Below are 20,983 nucleotides of genomic sequence, written 5' to 3' on the forward strand. Positions count from 1 at the left end.
CCATACGTTCTAAAAGCTCAATTCTTTACAGTCCTTCCCTAGACTTGGGAGAAATTTGAATATTTTATCTACTGTGAAATATTCTTATAGATGTGTGTGTTTTAATATCAGATGCTATTAAGAGTTCCAGAATTTCTTTTCCATATCACCTAGATTTCACCCTGGATTATTTTCTTATTTAAAAAGTCAAAGGTTTGACATTAAATGGTATATAATTTCCAGTGCTGTTTTCAAATTTTGTTAAGACACAGCCAAGTTTATCTTTCCTGCAGAGAAGGCTTTAAAATAAGCAACATTTCACTGCATCCATATGATGGCTTATCTAATGGGGGAGGAGGCTATCCGGGAGGAATCTGGCAATGTTCTTTCAAAAATAAAAATTTATGAAATACAAAGGTGAATCTGGAAACTCCTAGCCTCTGCATGCAGTAGATTTCTTTATTTGCTTTATATGCAATCGCTGGATCGGCTTGTTTTTACCTTTTTAGCATTTATATACATTAAATCATAGCTAACTTATTCATTATAGCCGCTACTCCCTAGCCCCCTTTAAAGACAATCATTTAACTGAACTGGGCTCATTGGGAAGCTGCATTTTCCTATCAAGGCTGCTGAATTATTTAGCAGCTTTATTGTGAAATCGGGGTATTTAATAAGAAGCGTTTCGGAGTTGAGCGCACGATGTGGATTCGATTCTTCTAACTCCGTGGCAGTAGCGTGGTCTCTCCCCTCGGCGCGGGATTCTGAATCCTGGCGAAAACCCGAACAGGTGGCAATGCTCAGCAGTCAAATTTGGAGCTGAAGGCTCTGAGGAGGAGGCCTGGAAATGTCAGGGCCTGTTCTCCTCCCCATCAGTGGTGTGCTGCCCCTCTGGCCCTAAGGTGCGGGGACACGCGGCACCATCCCTAGGCGGAGCTCCCGCGGGAGGCATAGCAGGAGGGAAGCGCCACTGCGGTCCCCTCTAGCCTGGAAGGGCAGCCTGGTTTCTCCCCGCGGCCATCTTAAAGCACCACCTCTGTGCCTCCCGCCACCTGCCTTCAAGGTTCCAGCGGCGGGGAGCCACCATCTGCTCTGGCAAGGGAGCTGAAGCTCACCCACCCAACTTCTCTGGGCTGGCTGCCGCTGGAGAGCTGCTCCGGGTGAGGCACTTGGGCAAGTATTACCCGTGGAGAGCCAGGACAGGCATTGCCAGGGGCTGGGGCCTGAGGGTGGACAGCATCTCAGGAGGGGCAAGTGGGAACTTGGTTTTCCTAAACTCTTGAAACTCCTGGTCAAGCGAGCAGACAGTTGTTTGGGACAATTGGAAGGTGTCGCTCCTGCCCATCATCTGCTGTGCCTAATCACCTGCCACTTTGCAGCCCTCAGAGAGCAGGCAGAGGGACTGTCGACTGGGTGTCTCAACGCCTTCTCCGGAGAAAGCTGTTCTGTTGGGGAACTGCTCGACCTATTCTCTTCTGCCTGTTCCTCTGATCTCTAGAGCAGTCAGAGGTTGAAACTCCTTGCCACAGTCCACTCTCCATCTCCTACCCCATCAAGAAGCCCTTCCCCCACCATCTCAAGACACTGGAATTCAGGTAGGGAGGGGCCCCCAGAGGGAGTATTTGAGAGTTTGCTCCATTGTCCCACGCCTCAACTACTCTCAGTTGCATCTTAATTCCTAGAATTATTTCCTCTTCCCTCCACTTCTGGAGTCCTCTTTCTACCTTCAGTATAAGCCCAGGCAAGCATTTGGGGGCCCTGGGATGTGTGTGACAGTAGGACAGTCTTGATTCCTTGCTAAAATGGCTTCCGAAGTCAGTAGGGACCAGGACAGGGAAGGGAGAGTAAGTAAACAGGTCTATGGCATTTTCTGCAGAGTGTTTGCCCAGCACAGCCCCCAAATTGGCCAGCAGTGTCCTGTTTGCTTGACAGCTTAGAAGTGGTCTCTGCACTGCCCCACCTCCCTTTCTCTCTTCTTCCTTCTCTTTACCTTGAAGGCCAGGTTTCTAAGCATTATAAGTGCCCAAAATAGCAAGGGAAGAGGAATGCAGGAAGTGGTTTCTTAAATGTGGGGTTTGAAGCCCAAGGCAATGGCACCTCACCCAGGCCCAAGTAGCACACTTTTGCTCAGGAGGCCCAGATGCAGGCACAAGACTGCAATTAGAGGAAAACAAGAAACTGTCCTCCTAGGCTGAGTTCTCTTATGAATGGTAAAAAGCAGTTTTCTTCTCCTGAGTCCCCTGCCTAGCCTGGCATTCTTTTCCTTCCATATCTGAGGGCAGTTACCCTCAGACAGGTTCTCCTTCCCCTCTGCAGCCCTGGCTGTCTTCATTCTTCAAGAGTCACTTTACAGGGACATGGAGCGGGCTCCACTAAAGTGGTGTCCTCTCATTGCTCTTGACCCTGAGGGCATATGATTGTGAAAGTCAGGAATCCTCTCTTCCCTTGGTTTCCATGGGAGACAGTGGGAAGCTGAGGGTTCCTCAGTGTTCAACTGTGGGATCCAGCTGGCCTGGGTTGTACCCAAGAAGGGGGACTGCCAGAGTGCACCACTAACGTCTCTTTTCTGGATCCTTTTGAGGCAGATTCTGTTTAGAGGATTCTAAGTCTCTACAGGCAACATCCAACAGATACCCTAAGAATAGACCACTTTGTACTCACACTTATCCCTTATTGCTGCTTCTGTTTACATGTTTATCTACCCTCCTAGGCTGATCACGGTGGGGAGAGAATCCAACTTACTTATCTTGTATCTTATCTAGCAGTGCCTGCCACATAGTGGGCAGTCACGGAATGCTTGATGAAGGAAAGAGGATGTAAAGGGATTGTGTTTTTCCGGGTGCAATTACATTTATACTATTAAGTCTATATTTTAAGTCTGCCCCTCTAACAGTAGACCTGAATTTTTCTGCATCTGTGCACCTGTTTAAGGTGTCTGAGTATGCCCTCATCTCTGAAATAGCAAAGATAATCAATACCGAGAGGTGCGCAGTGGAGTAATCCACACCCCACCCCCTTTTCCTTGCTCAGGCAAGGATACTTGGAGAAACTACAGAAACTATTTTTTAGCCACAGGGATTCCTAAGTATTCCCATTAATAAAGACCCCAGCAGTCCGCCGCACACTTACACATGCATATCTCTGACACAGGATTCCTAAATCCTGGCCGCTGAAGGGCGGGAGGTGTGTGCCCGGCCTCAGACTACTCTAAATTGCGAAATGCCAAACATGTTTTGGGTCCCAGTCTCTGCGTGCCCGACTGCGCACCCGCCGTTCGAGTAGCTTACGCTTTACTCCCTCCTCCTTCCCAAATCAGCCACGGTGGGCCACGGCTACGCTACGCTTTATTCCTAAGCGAATCTCGCACAAATCTCGAGGCATATTTTGTTCATAGGGATACTGGCCGCGCGCATCGCAATCCCGGCTCAGCGCCAGAAGCGGTCACGTGCCCTCGCGCGCTTCCCCACCGCCTCTTCTCGCGCGCGCACGCCCTCACACACGCGCCCGCACCGCTCCGATCCCTTCAACCTTCTGCGCGCTTCCGCCTTCATCCTAGCGACGCCGTGGTGACGCACAGGCCCCGCCCCCTCCCGCGCGCCTCCCGGAAGTTGCCGGTCCTGAGCTGTGGGGTGGCCTCCGCGTCGTCTCTGGCGGTGTCGGGGAATCGGATCCGGGCGAGAGGAGCAGGCGGGGAGGGAGCTTCGGGGCCGGGGGTTGGGCCACACATTCACGTGCGCTGAGCGGAGTGGACCGGGACCTGGTGACGATGGCGGGGCCGCAGCCCCTGGCGCTGCAACTGGAGCAGTTGTTGAACCCGCGACCCAGCGAGGCGGACCCTGAGGCGGACCCCGAGGAGGGTGAGGCCCGACTGAGGCAGGCCACGTGCGGAGCGGTGGGCCGGGCCCTGTGGGGCCGGAGGGAGGCCTGGAAGGGGCGTGCGCAAGGCCGCCGGGCTTGTGCTCCTTCGCTTGGCTCAGAGGAACCTCGCCTCCCGCGGGGGTGGCCCCCGGGCGCGGGAGGAGGGCTTCGGCTTCTTTTCACTTGTACTCGAAACTTGGTGCTCGGCCGGGGGGCGGAATAGACCGAGGGCTCAGGCCAGGAGGAGCTGGCCTTCGGGTTCACTTGCTCCAGGGCTGTTGGAGGGACCCAGAGAGTCTGCTAGCAGGTTGGAAGTTAGCTTTGAGGATGCCCTTATACTGGCATTGCATTAGAAAGGGGAAGAAAATCGCATGTTTTTAACTCTGGCTGACCTTAAGAACTAAGTTGGAGACTGATGGAAGGATTCTCTGGTGCTGTTTAAGCCTCTTGAGGTCTCAAGACACTTGCTTCGTGGCTGATGACTGAGACTGCTGTTCTGTAAGCTGATGTTGAGAGTCTAGCTGGGAGTAATCCTGCTTTAGAATTGAGTCGGAAGTGTGAGAAAGGGAGAATAAGGACGGATAAATATGAGTGCTAAACCGTGTCTTAGGAAGATCAGTTGAAGGAACCCGGGGCTTTTTAGCCAGAATAAGCAAAGAAAACTCCCCGAAGAATGGGATGGAGTGAGGGGAGAACGTGATGGCTGATTGAAGACATTGGAGTGGCTGTCACACATGGAAGAGGAATTCAACTAGTTTGATAGGATCCAAGGTATAGAAATATATCCTACTAGTAGATGTGGGGAGTCAACTTTCTGTTTAGAAACAGCAATAAGACAGTGTTCTACTTTGGGAGAGAATGAATTTCCTATTCCTGGAAGTTGGTGGGGATTTTGCAGAGGATGTTCAAGTATGAGATGAATGGGTCGACCAGGGTCCTTATGAAAGTTTCTGCTAACCTGGAGAGTCTGATTACTTTTCCCTCTCTCCCAACAGCCACTGCTGCCAGAGTGATTGACAGGTTTGATGAAGGGGAAGATGGGGAAAGTGATTTCCTACCAGTGGGTAGCATTAGAAAACGGGCATCAGTCTCCCTCTTGGACACAGACAAAAGGTATTCTGGCAAAACCACCTCTAGAAGAGCATGGAATGAAGACCATTGGGAGCAGACTCTGCCAGGATCATCTGGTGAGTAGACATTTTTGCATGGAACTCTTTCTTCCCTAATTTTTTATCATTAAAATCCTTGTCACCCCCTTCCACCGCCATGATCTCAGCAAGACTACTCTGCATCCCCCTACCTGTTATCGTAGGAGAAACTGTTGATTTGGTATTAGAAAGGGTAAGAGGTTACTTCATTTCACTTCATAAGGAATCTAAAGCCCAGAGTGATTAAGTTGCTATACTCCTTATGTTCAGACTAATGGCTCACCCTAAAATGGAGTGACAGAGGAGGCAGTGGATACTGGATATTGGAGAGGGTTATGAGCTGAAAAAGCACTGTGTCTGATGAGCATGTTACCCTCGAATTGCGACCCCTGTCCTTTGGTTTTTCAGGTCTTGCATTGAAGCTCTGTGTAATACTAGTTATTTGTGAAACTCATTTTTTGCCATTGTAAAAAATCACATAATCCTTCTTTTCCCTGCAAAAGAGTTAGGAGTCTGTGTGCTTATAGTTTTAAAGAATTGTAAGTTTCTCAGAGTGGAAGAAAGGGCTAGATATGGTGATTATTGAGAGAATGGCATTTGTTTTCCTTTAGAAAGGTCAGGGGTGTAGTGTTGAGAATCCACAGATAATATAAAATAAACTATCATTTAGGTTATAGTATCTATGATTTAGTCCTTGATGTAGTTCTGGGAGCTCCTGATAAGCTGATTTCATATTCTTTGCCTAGAGACTGATAAAGGGACCAATCATGAGACAAATATAATATTTATCAAGTTCTCACCATGCATCAGGAACTGACTAGCTCTACAATTTAAATTCTAAGAGCCTGGGACACAGTAAGTCCTCACAAAACAATTTTATAACATTACCTGGAATTAGACAGATTTTTATAAAAAATCATCACTACGTGTATCACCTAATTTAATCCTCCCAATCTCCCAGAAGGTTATTACTACTTAGTCCCATTTTACCGATAAGAAAATTGAGGGGCAAGTTGGTTAAGTAACTTTGCTCAAGGTCATATAGTTAGCAAAAGAACCAGGATTCAAATGAAGGCCATCTGACTCCAAGATATATAATTTAGTAAACACTGTATGGATGTTTCTTAATCTGAAAAATGGCATACATTCAAAGAATTTAAGTAACAATTTCTGTTTACTGTTTTGGCACTTAGTTTTTGTGTTTATATTTTTGACAGCTTTGTCTGTGTCTTAAGTTTATGTCTAACTCTTTTTTTTTTTTTTTTTTGAGATGGAGTTTTGCTCTTGTTACCCAGGCTGGAGTGCAGTGGCGCGATCTCGGCTCACTGCAACCTCCGCCTCCTGGGTTCAGGCAATTCTCCTGCCTCAGCCTCCCGAGTAGCTGGGATTACAGGCATGCGCCACTATGCCCAGCTAATTTTTTGTATCTTTAGTAGAGACGGGGTCTCACCATGTTGACCAAGATGGTCTCGATCTCTTGACCTCATGATCCACCCGCCTCGGCCTCCCAAAGTGCTGGGATTACAGGCGTGAGCCACCGCGCCCGGCCTGTGTCTAACTCTTTAAAGAAGTGCTGAAGACCCATCACATTTTCCTAAAATCTTTATTTTATTGAAGAAAGTTTTTGGAAACTCATCCCTGGATCTAAGATTCATGGCTTGCAACACATGGGGATTTTATGTTCAACCATGGAACAGGTTGGATAAACTGTCAAAAGCTCTAAGTATCAGATGATGCTCTAAGCATGAGTAAAACCAGGAGCCTTAACTTGCACTCTGTCTACTATGGGATCAAGATCAGAGTCCTCATGAAAGACAGAGACCCTTCTTGATTTGGTTCCTGAGCAACTTTCTGGTCTCATCTCCCATCACTTCCTGTGCATTCTGCACTCTAGTGCGGTTTCATGTTTTTCTTACCCTTCTTCGTCTCTGAGCTGTTCCTTATGCTTCATAAGTAAAATTATAATGTCTCCTTCTCCACATGAAACCATCCCCCACCTTTCCAGGAGAGTCAGGTGGTTCCATCTCCATATACTGTGTACTAATGGCATTGTCATGTAATTATTGACATGCATATCTACCACTCCTACTAGACCATGAACTCTTTCCTGCAGGTATTAAATTCTATTTGCCTTTCCTTAGCCTCTGGCTCATAATAAGTGCTTAATAAGTATTTAGTAAATAGGGCACATGGGTGTGATAGATTATACATTTTTTCAGATCAGGTTTGGGAAAACTGTTAATTCTCTAACACTAGCTGAAATGTTACTGTTCTTCAAGGGCCATACCAAATGCTAGCTCTTCCTTATAACTTAGCTTAAATTCACTTGCCTCACCATTAAAATGTCTCACTCTCTGGGTTACTGAAATTTTGTCAAAGCACTTCTGATTCTTCCTTAAGTTGTAATTTTGTGAGTCTGTCTTTCCCACTAGTTCCTTTTGTTCTAGTTATCTTTGCTTCTCCCTTAGCATTTTAGAGATTGAAGATGTGTAATGAATATATTTGTTGCATTGAATTGAGTACAATAAGATATTTTTCCTCCTGATGCCACAGTGCTTTAGTTGAATTATTTGGCTTGATATTTTTCTCCAGGTAACACCCATTTTTCTCTTTCTTCCCTCTCTTCTTGTTCAGATGAGGAAATATCTGATGAGGAAGGGTCTGGAGATGGAGATTTAGAGGGACTGGGTCTGGAGGAATCTGATGAGGATGACCTGAGTGCTGCTGAGGAACAGGAGTCTGGTGACCATAGGGAAAGCAAGAAGAGCAGAAGCAGCTCTGCCAAAACACCATGCTTCAGTGTCCAGAGCATCAGTAACTTTGAGAAGTTTACCAAGGGAATGGATGACCTTGGGAGCAGTGAGGAGGAGGAAGACGAAGAGAGTGGCATGGAAGAAGGGGATGACGAGGAATACTCCGAAGGTGAGAGTGAGGAAGAGAGTGAGGAAGACAGGGCCAGAGACAGAAACAGTGAGGACGATGGTGTGGTGATGACCTTCTCCACTGTCAAAGTTTCCGAGGAAGTGGAAAAAGGAAGAGCCGTGAAGAACCAGATAGGTTTGTACATGGTTTTGCTGATTGCCTGTTTTTCAAAGTATCTGCATTTGGTCTACTTTTCATTTGTTTGTTTGGCTATTCTCTCTCTCCTGTGTCCTTTCAATTAGTTTGTGACATGCCCCACTTACCTAGAGGCCTAAAGCCCTCTTGCTGTATGCTTAGCCAGCCATTTCTGCACTGAGCTGCTTAGCTGGTTCTGCTCTAGTACTTCCGGCAACTGGGGAAGATTGAAGAGTGTTTTCTCCTCTCCTTGGGTTTTAGCATTCCCACTCTGCTGTAGCAAATATTTGCTTCATAGATACTGAATTTATTTCCTATAATAGAGAATATTTGTTTCCATGACATAAAAGTGCTAAAGCTGTGGTGCTTAGAGACTGGTGTGGTTTTCTGTTCTTCCCCGCCCCTGCTACTTCACCCCTAGAACATTTTATTATTGAGGAATGGGATTCTCTTTTCTTCTTTCTCAGCACTGTGGGACCAGCTCTTGGAAGGAAGGATCAAACTACAAAAAGCTCTGTTGACCACCAACCAACTTCCTCAACCAGATGTTTTCCCATTGTTCAAGGACAAAGGTGGCCCAGAATTTTCCAGCGCCCTAAAAAATAGTAAGAATACGTATGTCATCTTGAGATGCTTAAAACCACTTTGTCAAATGAAGACAGCTTTGATTGAAGTGGATTAGGAGCTTAAGCCATGTTTATTCTGCTTTCTTCTTGCCTGCTCTTGTTCTCCCCTCCCCATCCCCGTTGGCTTTCTCAGTCACTTCTTTTCTTTTTTTTTTTGAGACAGAGTCTCACTCTGTTGCTCAGTCTCAAGTATGGTGGTGCAATCACAGCTTACTATAGCCTTGGCCTTCTGGGCTCAAGCAATCCTCCCCACCTCTATGATCCTCCCACCTTAGCCTCCCGAGTAGGAGGGACCACAAGCATTGCACCACCATGTCTGGCTAATTTTTAGATATATTGTAGAGACAGTGTCTCACTGTGTTGTCCAGGCTGGTCTCATACTGCTGACCTCAAGCAATCCTCCCACCTTTGCCTCCCAAAGTGCAGGAATTTGAGATGTGACCTACTGAGCCTGGCCCTGAGTTAATTCTTTAAAGCTCAGGGGACACTGTTTGAAAACCCACTGGTGTACAAAGGGAGAGAAAGAATGTCTAACTCAGCTCATTAAACTTGGTTGTATCGTGTGCTTAAAAGATGCCTCGAGAGGTTTTTAAAACCATGTGCTAAGATGATCTTATTTATATCTTTGAGTGGCATAGAGGACTGCAGAGGGAGGAACACATTTTAGAGGAGAGTTACTGAGCTATAAAGAATTCAAGAAGAGAAAAGGAATTGAGAGACTATTTGGTTCCCAGTGTCTTCATTTTACACATGAGAGGATTGAGACCCAGAATGACTTGCCTAAAGTTGCAGAGCTTACTTGTGTATGGTAGAGATGAAGCTCCAGCTCCTCTACCCTATGATGTAGGAGTCTTCCCTCTGTACCACACTGCCTCCTGTGTGCTGCTTGCCTGTGTGCCCAGTGGCACCGAAGGACTGGGCAGAGGAAGATTTAGGGTGAGTGTGCTGTGTTTGGGATATATATATATATCTTTTTTTAAAGATAGACAGTCTTGCCACATTGCCTAGGCTGGTCTTGAACTCCTGGGCTCAAGCTGTCCACCTGCCTTGGCCTCCCAAAGTGTTGGGATTACAGATGTGAGCCACTGCGCTCAGCTGGGGTCAGTATGTCTTCTTTGCATGCTGAGACTTCGTGTTTTCATTTGTTCTTTAAACCTTGTTTTAATTTTTTATTTTTGGTGATGGAGTCTCACTCTATAGCCTGGGCTAGAGTGCAGTGGCACAATCTCGGCTCACTGCAACCTTCACCTCCTGTGTTCAAGTGATTCTCCTGCCTCAGCCTCCCGAGTAGCTGGGATTACAGGTTCCTGCCACTATGTCCAGCTAATTTTTTGCATTTTTAATAGGGACAGGGTTTTACCATGTTGGCTAGGCTGGTCTGGAACTCCTGACCTCAGGTGATCTGCCTGCCTCGGCCTCCCAAAGTGCTAGGATTACAGGCGTGAACCACTGTGCCCAGCCTGAAACTTACTTTGTTGGTATCACGGAGTGGAGTTGGAAGGGACTGAGAAGGATATCTAATTTGGCATTTGCCTATAGGTAGAACCACCTTAAGCCATTCGAGATCAATGTATAGGATTTCCAGGGTAGGGAGTTCAGTGAACGTTTCTCATAGGTGCATACCTGATGTAATTAGGAGTGGCTTCGTAGAGTCCAGTTTTTTTGTTTTGTGTCTTGCCATACTTGAAATGTGCTTCTTCCCCCCTGGGGAGTCTGGACAGTTCTTCCAGAAACCATGTGTAGCCTGTGAGGGTGAGGTAGGCTGTTTATATCTCCTCCCCTGTCTTTGCCTCCTTTCTCTCTCTCAAATAGATGACAGATTGATCGTTTTCAAGTCTTTTGAGGTTTTGGAGCACTTCTCTGCTGTTTTTAGTGCCCTAGTACCCTACTTCCTGTGCCTTTGGAATGAGACCTAGACTGCTCTAGATTAAATGTTTTAAACGTTTCACAATAAGACCTTTTTCATTTTGTTCCTCATTCTTCTTGCTTGAGTCTTTTTTATTTTTAAAAATACATCTTAAAATATAGATATTGTAGGAGTTAGTCAGTGTCCAGTATAATGGACACATATTCTTGGATACCCTTTAATTTATTTTTTTTTATGGGGCAGGGTCTTGCTCTGTTGCCCAGGCTGGGGCAGTAGAGAGATCAAAGCTCACTGCAGTCTCAAACTCCTGAGCTCAAGCGATCTTCCCGCCTCAGCCTCCCAAGTAGCTGGTACTACAGGCATGAGACACCATGCCTGACTAATTTTTTCTTTTTTGTAGAAATAGAGTCTCACTATGTTGACCAGGCTGGTCTCAAAACTCCTGGTTTCAAGTGATCCTTCCATGTTAGCCTCCCCAGAATGCTGGGATTACGGGTATGAGCCATCATACCCAGCTCATTTAGTTTCCTTAATCATTGTAATGTTATTTAACTTGTATTTTGTTCTGATCTTTTTACTCTTTTTTGTACTTAACCAATTGCCTCTTTGCCTCATTGGTGAATCTCAATTAATCTGTCAGTGTCTATTAATCTGACAGGGTGGATTGTCATGGAAGAGGAAGAAGAAAGAAAGTTTGTTTGGTATTACATATTCTAAGAAGGGAGGGTAGGGAGATTTCTACTAACCAGAATTTCTGTGAATTTGAAGAGTAGCTAATTTTTGTCTGTTTCAGTCTTCTTGCGGCAATATGGCATAATATGTTGTATATTCCCCTGTCTTGGTAAACAGAGTTTAAGAAAAAATTATTGGCCAGGTGCAGTGGCTCACGCCTGTAATTCCAGCACTTTGGGAGGCTGATGTGGGCGGATCACCTGAGGTCAGGTGCTTGAGACCAACTTAGCCAACATGGTAAAATCCATCTCTATCAAAAATACAAATATTAGCCAGCCGTGGTGGTGCACACTTGTAGTCCCAGCTACTTGGGAGGTTGAGGTAGGGGAAAATCACTTGAACCTGGAAGGCAGAGGTTGCAGTGAGCCAAGATCATGCCATTGCACTTCAGCCTGAGCAACAGAGAGAGAGAGAGAGAAAATTCTTGGGCACATTACTTCGGAAGACCAATTTATATGGTGCTATATATATAGCTGGTGAATTTGTACCGACCCCAGAACAAACCCTGTGACTTACTGTCTTTAATTAAATCTCTTTTCAATTTGCTTGGTCTTACAGAATAAAGTCAGACTGCCTTGGTTTAGATTTCATCTTAGCAATCGATTAGCCATGTGACCTTGGGCAAATTACTTAACTTCACAGTAAAATGGGGATAATATGGTTGTGAGGATTAAAGGACATAATCAGTAGAAAGCATTAGCACAGTGTCTGGCACACATCTCACCGTAAATGTTAGGTACTAGTATTATCTTCTTCTGCTCAAAGGCATTTGGCAGTGTTCAACCATGTGAGCAATCACTCAATATAGTATACCTGAGCATCACCAGTCTTCAGTATCTTTTACTTTTTTACTAGTATTTAGAGTCTTTATATAATTTAAATTAACTAATTGTTCTGGAAAGTGTTACAGTTTACCAATACTAATAATGCAGTGTTGCCTCTTAAAAGACACTATGGAAAGATGGCTACAGATTTCCTTATTGCCAGAGCCAGCTACTACCTCCTTGAAGTGTTTAACTTTGCCTTGAAATACTTTTCTTTGGCTTGGTGACACTACCTACGCAGTTTGGGTTCTACCTTTCTGATCTCTTCCCTGGCTCTTTTTGTAGCCTCTCAATTTTCATTGCATTTAGAATCCTGTCTTCTGGTTGTGTTTTCTCAATATAGTCTCTCCTTGGCACTGTCACTTACTCTGATAGCCCTTCTGTGGCCTCTAAAATAACAGACTTCCAGCTGTATTCTAGCCCCAGTAAACTCTTGAGCATCATGCCTTTGTGGCTCCAGCACCCGAACTCTACTTTTCAGAAACTAAATGGCTATTTCCTTCCTCTCCACACGCCACCCCAAACACATGAACAGTCACTTTGCTGTTACATGTCGGTAATTTAAACTCTTGAACCATGGAAGTAATTTCAAAGACATCATCTGATGTTTTAGTGGCGGCAGAAGTGGTAAGTCATGGAGTAATCTGAACAAAATTAGGGGTATTCTGTGCACAAAACCATTTGTTTAAAAAAGTTTTCTTTTCCTTTCTTTTAAAATTTTCTACAGTATTAGGAGGTATGTCTTTTATGTTGGTGGCAATAATATGTAAGGAAGAAAGTAAGTTAAGGAAACCTCAGCATGAGTTGTTTAAAACTTTTCATTGTGGAATGTATTAAATTCATATAAAAGTAGAGAAACAGCACAATGAGCCCCCATATGCCTTAACTAGCTTAAGTGATAATCAACTCATGGCCAGTCTTATTTCATCTGTAGCTGTAACAACCCCGCTTACCTTCTGGATTATTTTGAAGCAAATAATGCACATCCCCTCATCAGTAAAATTATAATACCATAATCCCACATAAAAACATTAACAGTAATTTAATAAACATAACTTGCCTGGCACAGTGGCTTACGCCTGTAATCCCAACACATTGGGAGGCCAAGGCAGGTGGATCATCTGAGGTCAAGAGTTGGGGACCAACCTGACCAACATGGTGAATCCCCATTTCTACCAAAAATATAAAATAATTAGCTGGGTGTGGTGGCGGGTGCCTGTAATCCCAGCTACTTGGGAGGCTGAGGCAGGAAAATCGCTCGAACCCAGGAGACGGAGGTTGCAGTGAGCAGAGATCACACCATTGCACTCCAGCCTGGGATAAAGAGTGAAACTTCATCTCAAAAAAATAAACAAAAAACGTAACTGATTTGTGGGGGCCAAATTGTGAGTCCATGTCTTTTTTTCTTCTCTCTTTTCTGTAAGACAGAGGGCCCTAGAAAGAGTATTTCTGTAACAGATACTCACTGTCTTCTTCAGAGTTTGCTCTATAGCTTTAAATGAAGTGATTAAAGGAAGGCTAAACTTCAGTCATAACAAGTTGACCTTTTAGTGAAATGCATGTTATTAATGTATTTAATGAGATGCATTACAGACTGCAGTGAGCACCATGTTTCATTACAGGTCTAAAATGCAGTATCGTTAAAGACCTTTAATAGAAACAATGGTTGACATTTTGATATTTCCCATAAGCAAAACATCCTAGAACGCAATATAATGTAATATAAATACAGAGGAAGTATTAAGATTTTTTACTTGCCTAAGAGTATGAAAACAAATTTCACTATTAACAAATCATATTTTGTTTGTACCCTCTCATTTCCCACTTCATAGTTACCCTCTCATATCTTTGTGGTCCTTCCCCAAGACCCCCAATTATTTTGACTTGACTAGACTAAAATTTTTATTTTATTTTATTAATTTGAGATGGAGTCACATTGTGTCACCCAGGCCAAAGTGCAGTGGCGCAACCTCCGCTCGCTGCAACCTCTGCCTCCTGGGTTCAAGCAATTCTCCTTCCTCAGCCTCCTGAGTAGCTGGGACTACAGGTGCATGCCACCATGCCCGGCTAAGTTTTGTATTTTTAGCAGAGACAGGGTTTCATCATGTTGCCAGGCTGGTCTTGAGCTCCTGACCTCAGGTGATCCACCTTCCTTGGTGCTGGGATTACAGACAAGCCTGAGCCACTGCGCCCAGCGACTAGACTAAAATTTTTGATGGTAATTTGTCCTCAGCAATAATAGACACCTTAAAAAAGAATGTTTTAAATTTTGCATAAGCTATGGGAAATTATGGAGTCTTGATAGATAATATTTTGTTTTTAAAGTTTTGCTTATTTTTAAGTAGCAAAACATTTTTTTTTTTGCTACTTTTGTTTACATGGTTTAAAATTCAAAAATACTAAAAACTATACAGTGATAATCCTGTACCCCTGCCGCCCAGTACACTATCCCATAAGCAACCAATTTTTATCAGCAGAATCTCCCCTTTAACTTAGTTGCCTTAGGTGACAAATCCCTGATCACTTATTTCAGAGTTCTCTCAATTAACACTTTATGGGTTCATGACAGAGTTCTCACAACCATCTGTAGAAGCTTGAAATATTTTTAATTGCTTGGGATGGTTTAAGAATTGCTTGGGACAAAGGCACTTGCAACCTCCTCCAGAAGTGTAACATTGTATAGGCTTAAGGACCCTTATTGTTGCAGACTTCATCTAGCTAAGATGATGTGAATAAGATTGATATTTTTGTTTCAGCCGATGGCTATCATTTTTTAAAATAGCTTCAGTGTTCTAATTATAAAAATATGTCATGCTTATTTCAAAGATCAGAAAATACACAGAAGCATAACAAAGAAAATAAGGATTAGCTGTGATCCTACTGCCCAGAGATAACCATAGGTGTCATTTTGATGAATACCTTTCCAGACCTTTTCACGTGTGCACACACACACATACCACACTTAAAAAAAAAAAAATGGAATCATATAAATATGTACTATTTTCAAGCTTATTTTTTCTACCTAATTCATTTCAGTATATTTAGATGTACATCAGCAGTTTTAGGAGCTACAGAGTATTCCTTTTTATAGAAACAATTTAGTTAACCAGTCTGTATTAATGACTCAAGTTTATTCTAGCTTTTCGCTTGTATAAAACATACTTTGATAAACATCCTTGTACATACATACTTGTGCAGTTTGTCTAAAAGTAGCACTGTCCAGTAGGAATATAATGCAAGACACAAGTAATTAAAAAATTTTTAATAACCGCATTTTTTTAAAGAAATGGGTAAAATTAATTTTAGGTTTATTTAACCCAATATATCAAAAAATTATTTTAATATGTGATCAATATAAAAATATTAATGAGATATTTTGCATTCCTTTTTTCATGTTAAGTGTTTGAAATCCAGAGTATGTTCTATAATCACAGTTCATCTCCACTGGGACTAGACACATTTTGAATGCTCAGTAGCCATGTGTAGCTAGTGGATGCTGTATCAGATTGTACAGATCTACATTCCCTGGAAATGTAGTTGTTGGGACAAAGGACCCATACTTTTTTTTTTCTTTTTTGAGACAGAGTTTTCACTCTTGTTGCCTAGGCTGGAGTGCAATGGCACAATCCCAGCTCACTGCAACCTCCACCTCCTGGGTTCAAGCGATTCTCCTGCCTCAGCCTCCTGAGTAGCTGGGATTATAGGCACCTGCCAACCCACCCAGCTAATTTTTCTATTTTTGGTAGAGACTGGGTTTCACCCTGTTAGCCATGCTGGTTTTGAACTCCTGACCTCAAGTGATCTGCCCCCCTCAGCCTCTCAAAGTGGTGGGATTACAGGCCTGAGCCATGGTACCCAGCCTTGTACATTGTTTTTTTAAAAAAGCTTTTAGAATATATTGCCTAATTGGCCCCCAGAAGAATTGTAACAATATAAATTCTCCTCTGCAACAGTTGTTTTCCTATACTCCTACCTCCAAAAGGTATTATTGATCTGTTTTTCCTACACTGTAGGTGGGAAATGAAGGCAATCATTTCTTGATAAGTTTACATAATACCTGTTACATAATACCATATATTTACATAATACCTGTTAGCGTTGAAATAACATATGCTGTGTTTTATCTTTGTATTAGAGAGTAGTAAGTTCTGTGTAGGAAGACTTTCCGTCCCTTTTGAGCTACAACTTGGTCCAACTTAGTTAATCAGGCATTTATATAATGTAGTGAGTAAAGCTGGATCACAGATCAAGAGCTTTTCCAAAGTCACTAGGTGGTGGAACCAAGAGGGGAGCTTCAGATTCTTATGCACTGATTCTACCTACCCTGAGAAAACGGTCACAGAGCCATGGGAGCTAAGAGCAGCTTAAAAACTACTGATACCAGTCTAGCTAGAAAATTCATTTTACTGTTTTGGGGTTGGATTTCTTAGGAGTGAGAGTTGTCTTCAGCACCAGAAACAATTTTTTTTTGACTGCTCCATAGATAGGGCAGGGCTATCCCATAGGCAGAGTGATCCAGAGTAGCTCAGAAAAATAATTTTTAATAGCAATGAGTTAGGTAAGAAAGTTGCCCTAACTTGGAGTAGCTAGTAGTTCCATGGCAGGATCACTGTGTCACTATATTCGTAGTGAAGTTGTACATATCATTGCACAACGGAGCTTCTTTATACATGCATTTAATTAACTGAGACATAACTATATGTGCCTGGCCAAAAGAAAAAGAGGGAGAGGCTGGTCACAGTGACTCATGCCTATAATCCCAGCACTTTGGGAGGCCAAGGCAGGCAAATCACCTGAGGTCAGGAGTTCGAAACCAGCCTGGCCAACATGGAGAAACCCCGTCTCTACTAAAAATACAAAAAAATTAGCCAGCTGTAGTGCTGGATGCCTGTAATCCCAGCTACTTGGGAGGTTGAGGCAGGAGAATGGCCCGAACACGGGAGGCAGAGGTTGCAGTGAGACGAGATGGTACCATTGCACTCCAGCCTGGGTGACAACAGTGAAACTCTAAAAATGAAAGGGAAACTGTTTATATAGTGCCAGTAATTCTGCCTGCCATTTTATTCATGAAGTATGCATGAAATGGCAGGTGGAATCATTTATTGTCTTGGCTGTTTTTGTTCTTGGGTACCTCTTTAGTGAGCATCAATAAACAGAATATCATTCTAGTGCTTAAAGTTACAGCATGCAATCGTTGTAGGATGGTTCCTAAATAGAATCATCTATGTTTAATTGACAAAGTGCTGTATGGGCTAATGTCCGAGGGGAAAGACTGTGTTCAACTTACTGAAAGGCAGCACAATTAATAAATCCCTTATATATTATGGACAATATAAGGGATTTTCAAAGTGGTTTTGTTAAAACTTGATTTTTTGCTTTATGCTCAGACTTTAGAACCTAATTGCTGCATAAGATGATACTCTATTATTTATGTCTTAAAACCTGTTCTTAAATTGTTTTATTAAAATCACACCAGAATAAGATAAATATACAGAAGCCTTCAGGAAGACAATACTCCTTTGACTGACATTCAGTGTCATTTGTTTTACTTCTGTAATTTTAGATAATTTGTTTATATCTCTGTCTTGATTTATTTATTCTCCAATATGAAAGGTGAGACTGCTGCTAACGGGATTGAGAATTGACTATCTAGCAACATGGTGGGCATACTTGATGAAGTTTGATGGAGTGGTAGGCTTACAGCCTTGACTGGGATGAGTTTGAGAGAGAATGGAATGGCTGGGCACAATGGCTCACACCCATAACCCTAGCACTTTGGGAGGCCGAGGTGGGGGGATCACTTAAGCTCAGGAGTTCAGGACCAGCCTAGGCAACACAGTGAGACCCTGTCTCAATTTTAAAAATTAATTTTAAAAATATGAAATAAACAAAAAAGAGAGAATGGGGAAAATGAAATAGTAAGGTTAGGCAACTCTTTGAAGGGATACTGCTTTCAAGAAGAGCAGAGCAATGGGACATTCGATGGTGAAGGATGTGGTCAGGAGAGGGGTGTTTTGCTTGTTTGTTTTTAAGGTGAAATATCAGCATGTTTGTATGTTGGTAGGAATGACCCAGCAGAGAGGGGGAACTTGATGATGCAGGAGAGAGGGGGACATCTGCTGTCACAGTGTCCTATAGTGCGTGACTGGAGATGGAGTGGAGATGGGCCAGTGCACAAGACTGTTTTAGATAGATGGCAATGTGGACTGTCTCAGTCTGGCAGGTGGGAAAAGAACATAAAAAGAGACTCAGGTGGAGTCTGGGGAAATTCTCTTTGAGTTGTTCAATTTTCTTTGAAATAGAAACCAAGGTCATAAGTTGCGAATGAGGAATGGAGAAGAGGTAGTGGGAATTTTGAGGAGAAAGTATGAAATTGTCATTTCATCTTCTTTCCACTACAGTTTTACATTCTGCCCTGCAACTGCAACCAGGATTCCAGTGCTTTATCTATATGTTGACCCAGAGTGGAAACCCAGTAAACTAGGCTGGGTGTGGTGGCTCGCACCTATAATCCCATCACTTTGGGAGGCCAAGGCTCATGGATCACCTGAGGTCAGGAGTTTGAGACCAGCCTGACCAACATAGTGAGACCCCGTCTCTACTAAACATACAAAAATTAGTTGGGCATGGTGGCAGGTGCCTGTAATGCCAGCTACTCAGGAGGCTGAGGTAGGAGACTCACTTGAACCCAGAAGGTAGTGGTTGCGGTGAGCCAAGACCATGACACTGCACTCCAGCCTGGACGAAAGAGCAAGGCTCTGTCTTTAAAAAAACCAAACCAAACCAAAATAATAATAATAAACTGCATTTACAGTGTAATTACCATGTAAAGAAGGTAGACTACTAGGACAGGGAAGAATTGGAAGATTATATTTTCTTCCCTGTTTTTCAGTCATGGCTCCTAGCCCACTCAAAGGAGAATATTCCTAGTTCAGGTTTTTAGTTGCTCTCCATTACTTGCTTAAAATCATGCTATTTTTAGTCTGCTTCCTATTAATTTATTGTTTTCCCCTTAGTTTTCTAATTTTTTGCGCCCCCCCCCCTTACGGCTCAGTTTTATCATCTCAATCCTTTTTTTCCTTAACTTTAAATCCTGCCATCTCTTGTGTTAAATATTCCATTTTGAGCTGGTTGTTATCTGCGAGTAGTGCACAGCTGTATTCTCAGGCCTCTCTTTCATTGCTCTTCTGGAAAGAGCTACTGCTTTTGGGCTTTCAGGCTCTCTTCTGTTATCTCAGTTTACCTCATCAGTTTTCTGCCAAACATGCATCGAGAGTAAGTTATCTGAGTTCTTGTAGGTTTGAAAATACTCTGCCCTCATTCCTTGTTGATATATTCTTGTTTGATTGGGTAGACCTTTCTAGATTGAAAATTACTTTCCCTCAGAATTAGAAAGTATTGCCTGTACTGGTTTCCTCTTGCTGCTGTAACAAATTACCACAAGCTTGGTGACTTAACAGCACACATTGATTATCATATCGTTCTGGAGGTCACAAGTCCTAAAATCAAGGTGTCAGCAGGGCTTTTTTCCCGGAGGATCTGGGGGAGAAATCTGTTTGCTTGCCTCTTCTACCCTTTGTAGGCGGCCACATTCTTTACCCATGGTCCTCTTCCATCTCCAAAGCAATTCCATCTTTCCAACCTCTCCTTTCCTGACTCTGACCCTGTTGCTGTCTTCTTATAATGACCCTTAGGATCACATTGCACCCACCTGGCTTATCCAGGATAATCTCCCCATCTCAAGATCCTTAATGTTATCTACAGAGTCCTTTTTGACTTTTGGATATTTTACTGACAAAAGCCACTTTCACATGTTCTGGGGTTTAAGATGTAGATAGCTTTTGGGGAGCGTCATTCAGCCTACCATGTGCCTTATTGTCTTCTACCATACCGGTGTTTTCCAGTGACAAGGTATAAATTTTGTTCCTTTGTAGATGACTTATTTTTGCTCTCTGGGCATGTTTGCAGTCGCCTTTTGATTATTTTTTTTTCTGTATTTGTATTTTTTATTGAGGGAGAGCCTTGGTCTGTTACCCAGGCTGGAGTGCGTTGGTGCAGTTATGGCTCACTACAGCCTTGAACTCCTGGGCTGTGACCCTCCCACTTCAGCCTCCCAAGTAGCTGGGCCTCAGGTGCATGCCACCATGTCCAGCTAATTTTTTCTTCGTTTTTTATTTTTTGTAGAGATGTGGTCTTGTAGTGTTCCCTAGGCTGTCTTTATTCTTGATTTTTTTGAAATTGCCTGAAGAAATGTCTAAGTGTGGGTCATTTTTTCTTTATTATGCAAAACATTTACCAGTAAGTATGAAGACTGGGGTCCTTCAGTTTTGCGAAAATCTTTTCTAATATTTCTTTGATAATTTCCTTCCTTCCATTTTTTCTGTTCTCTTAGATTTTAAGCCTGAATTAGTGTTGTATCACTTACGTGTTATTTAACATTTTCCATCTTTTTGTGATTTTACCATGTTTCTGTTCTGAAAGGTTTTCAAAGCCGATTTCCAGAGTAAAAAAAAAAATTTTTTTACTTTTTATTTTAAGCTGCTAAGTTCATGTTTTATTTTATTTTAAGATCGGATCTTGCTGTGTTGCCTAGGCTGGAGTGTAGTGATGTGATCATAGCTCACTACAGCCTCAAACTCCTGGGCTCAAGTGATGCTCCTGCCTCAGCCTCCCAAGTAGCTGGGGCTGCAGGTGTGCGCCACAGTTCCTGGCTAATTTTTAAAAATTTTTTAGTAGAGATGAGGTTTTACTATGTTGCCTAAGCTGGCCTCCCTCCTTAGCTTCCCAAAGTGGTGAATTACAGGTATGAATCGCCATGCCCAGCCTAAAAATTTCTTTTTAAATCATATTTTTAATCTTTAAGGGGTCTTTTGTTTCCTGAGTGTTCCTTTT

General features: G+C 43.1%; 1 protein-coding gene across 2 annotated transcripts in view; it reads left to right on the forward strand.

Annotated features, from left to right (window-relative positions):
• Positions 1 to 3,582: 3,582 nt before the first annotated feature.
• AATF (apoptosis antagonizing transcription factor) overlaps positions 3,583 to 20,983 on the forward strand; it is a 107,120-nt gene continuing 89,719 nt past the window's right edge. Inside the window, exons 1-4 of one of the 2 annotated variants that reach the window (XM_002748315.6) lie at positions 3,583 to 3,836; positions 4,833 to 5,024; positions 7,620 to 8,042; positions 8,510 to 8,647. In XM_002748315.6, coding sequence (XP_002748361.2) covers positions 3,746 to 3,836; positions 4,833 to 5,024; positions 7,620 to 8,042; positions 8,510 to 8,647 — 844 coding nt within the window. In that variant the 5' untranslated portion in view covers positions 3,583 to 3,745. The remainder of the gene's footprint in view (positions 3,837 to 4,832; positions 5,025 to 7,619; positions 8,043 to 8,509; positions 8,648 to 20,983) is intronic. The other variant, XM_008997006.3, reaches the window with a different exon arrangement.

Source organism: Callithrix jacchus, chromosome 5 (genome assembly GCF_049354715.1).
Source record: "Callithrix jacchus isolate 240 chromosome 5, calJac240_pri, whole genome shotgun sequence".
NCBI classification, from domain to species: Eukaryota; Metazoa; Chordata; class Mammalia; order Primates; family Cebidae; genus Callithrix; species Callithrix jacchus.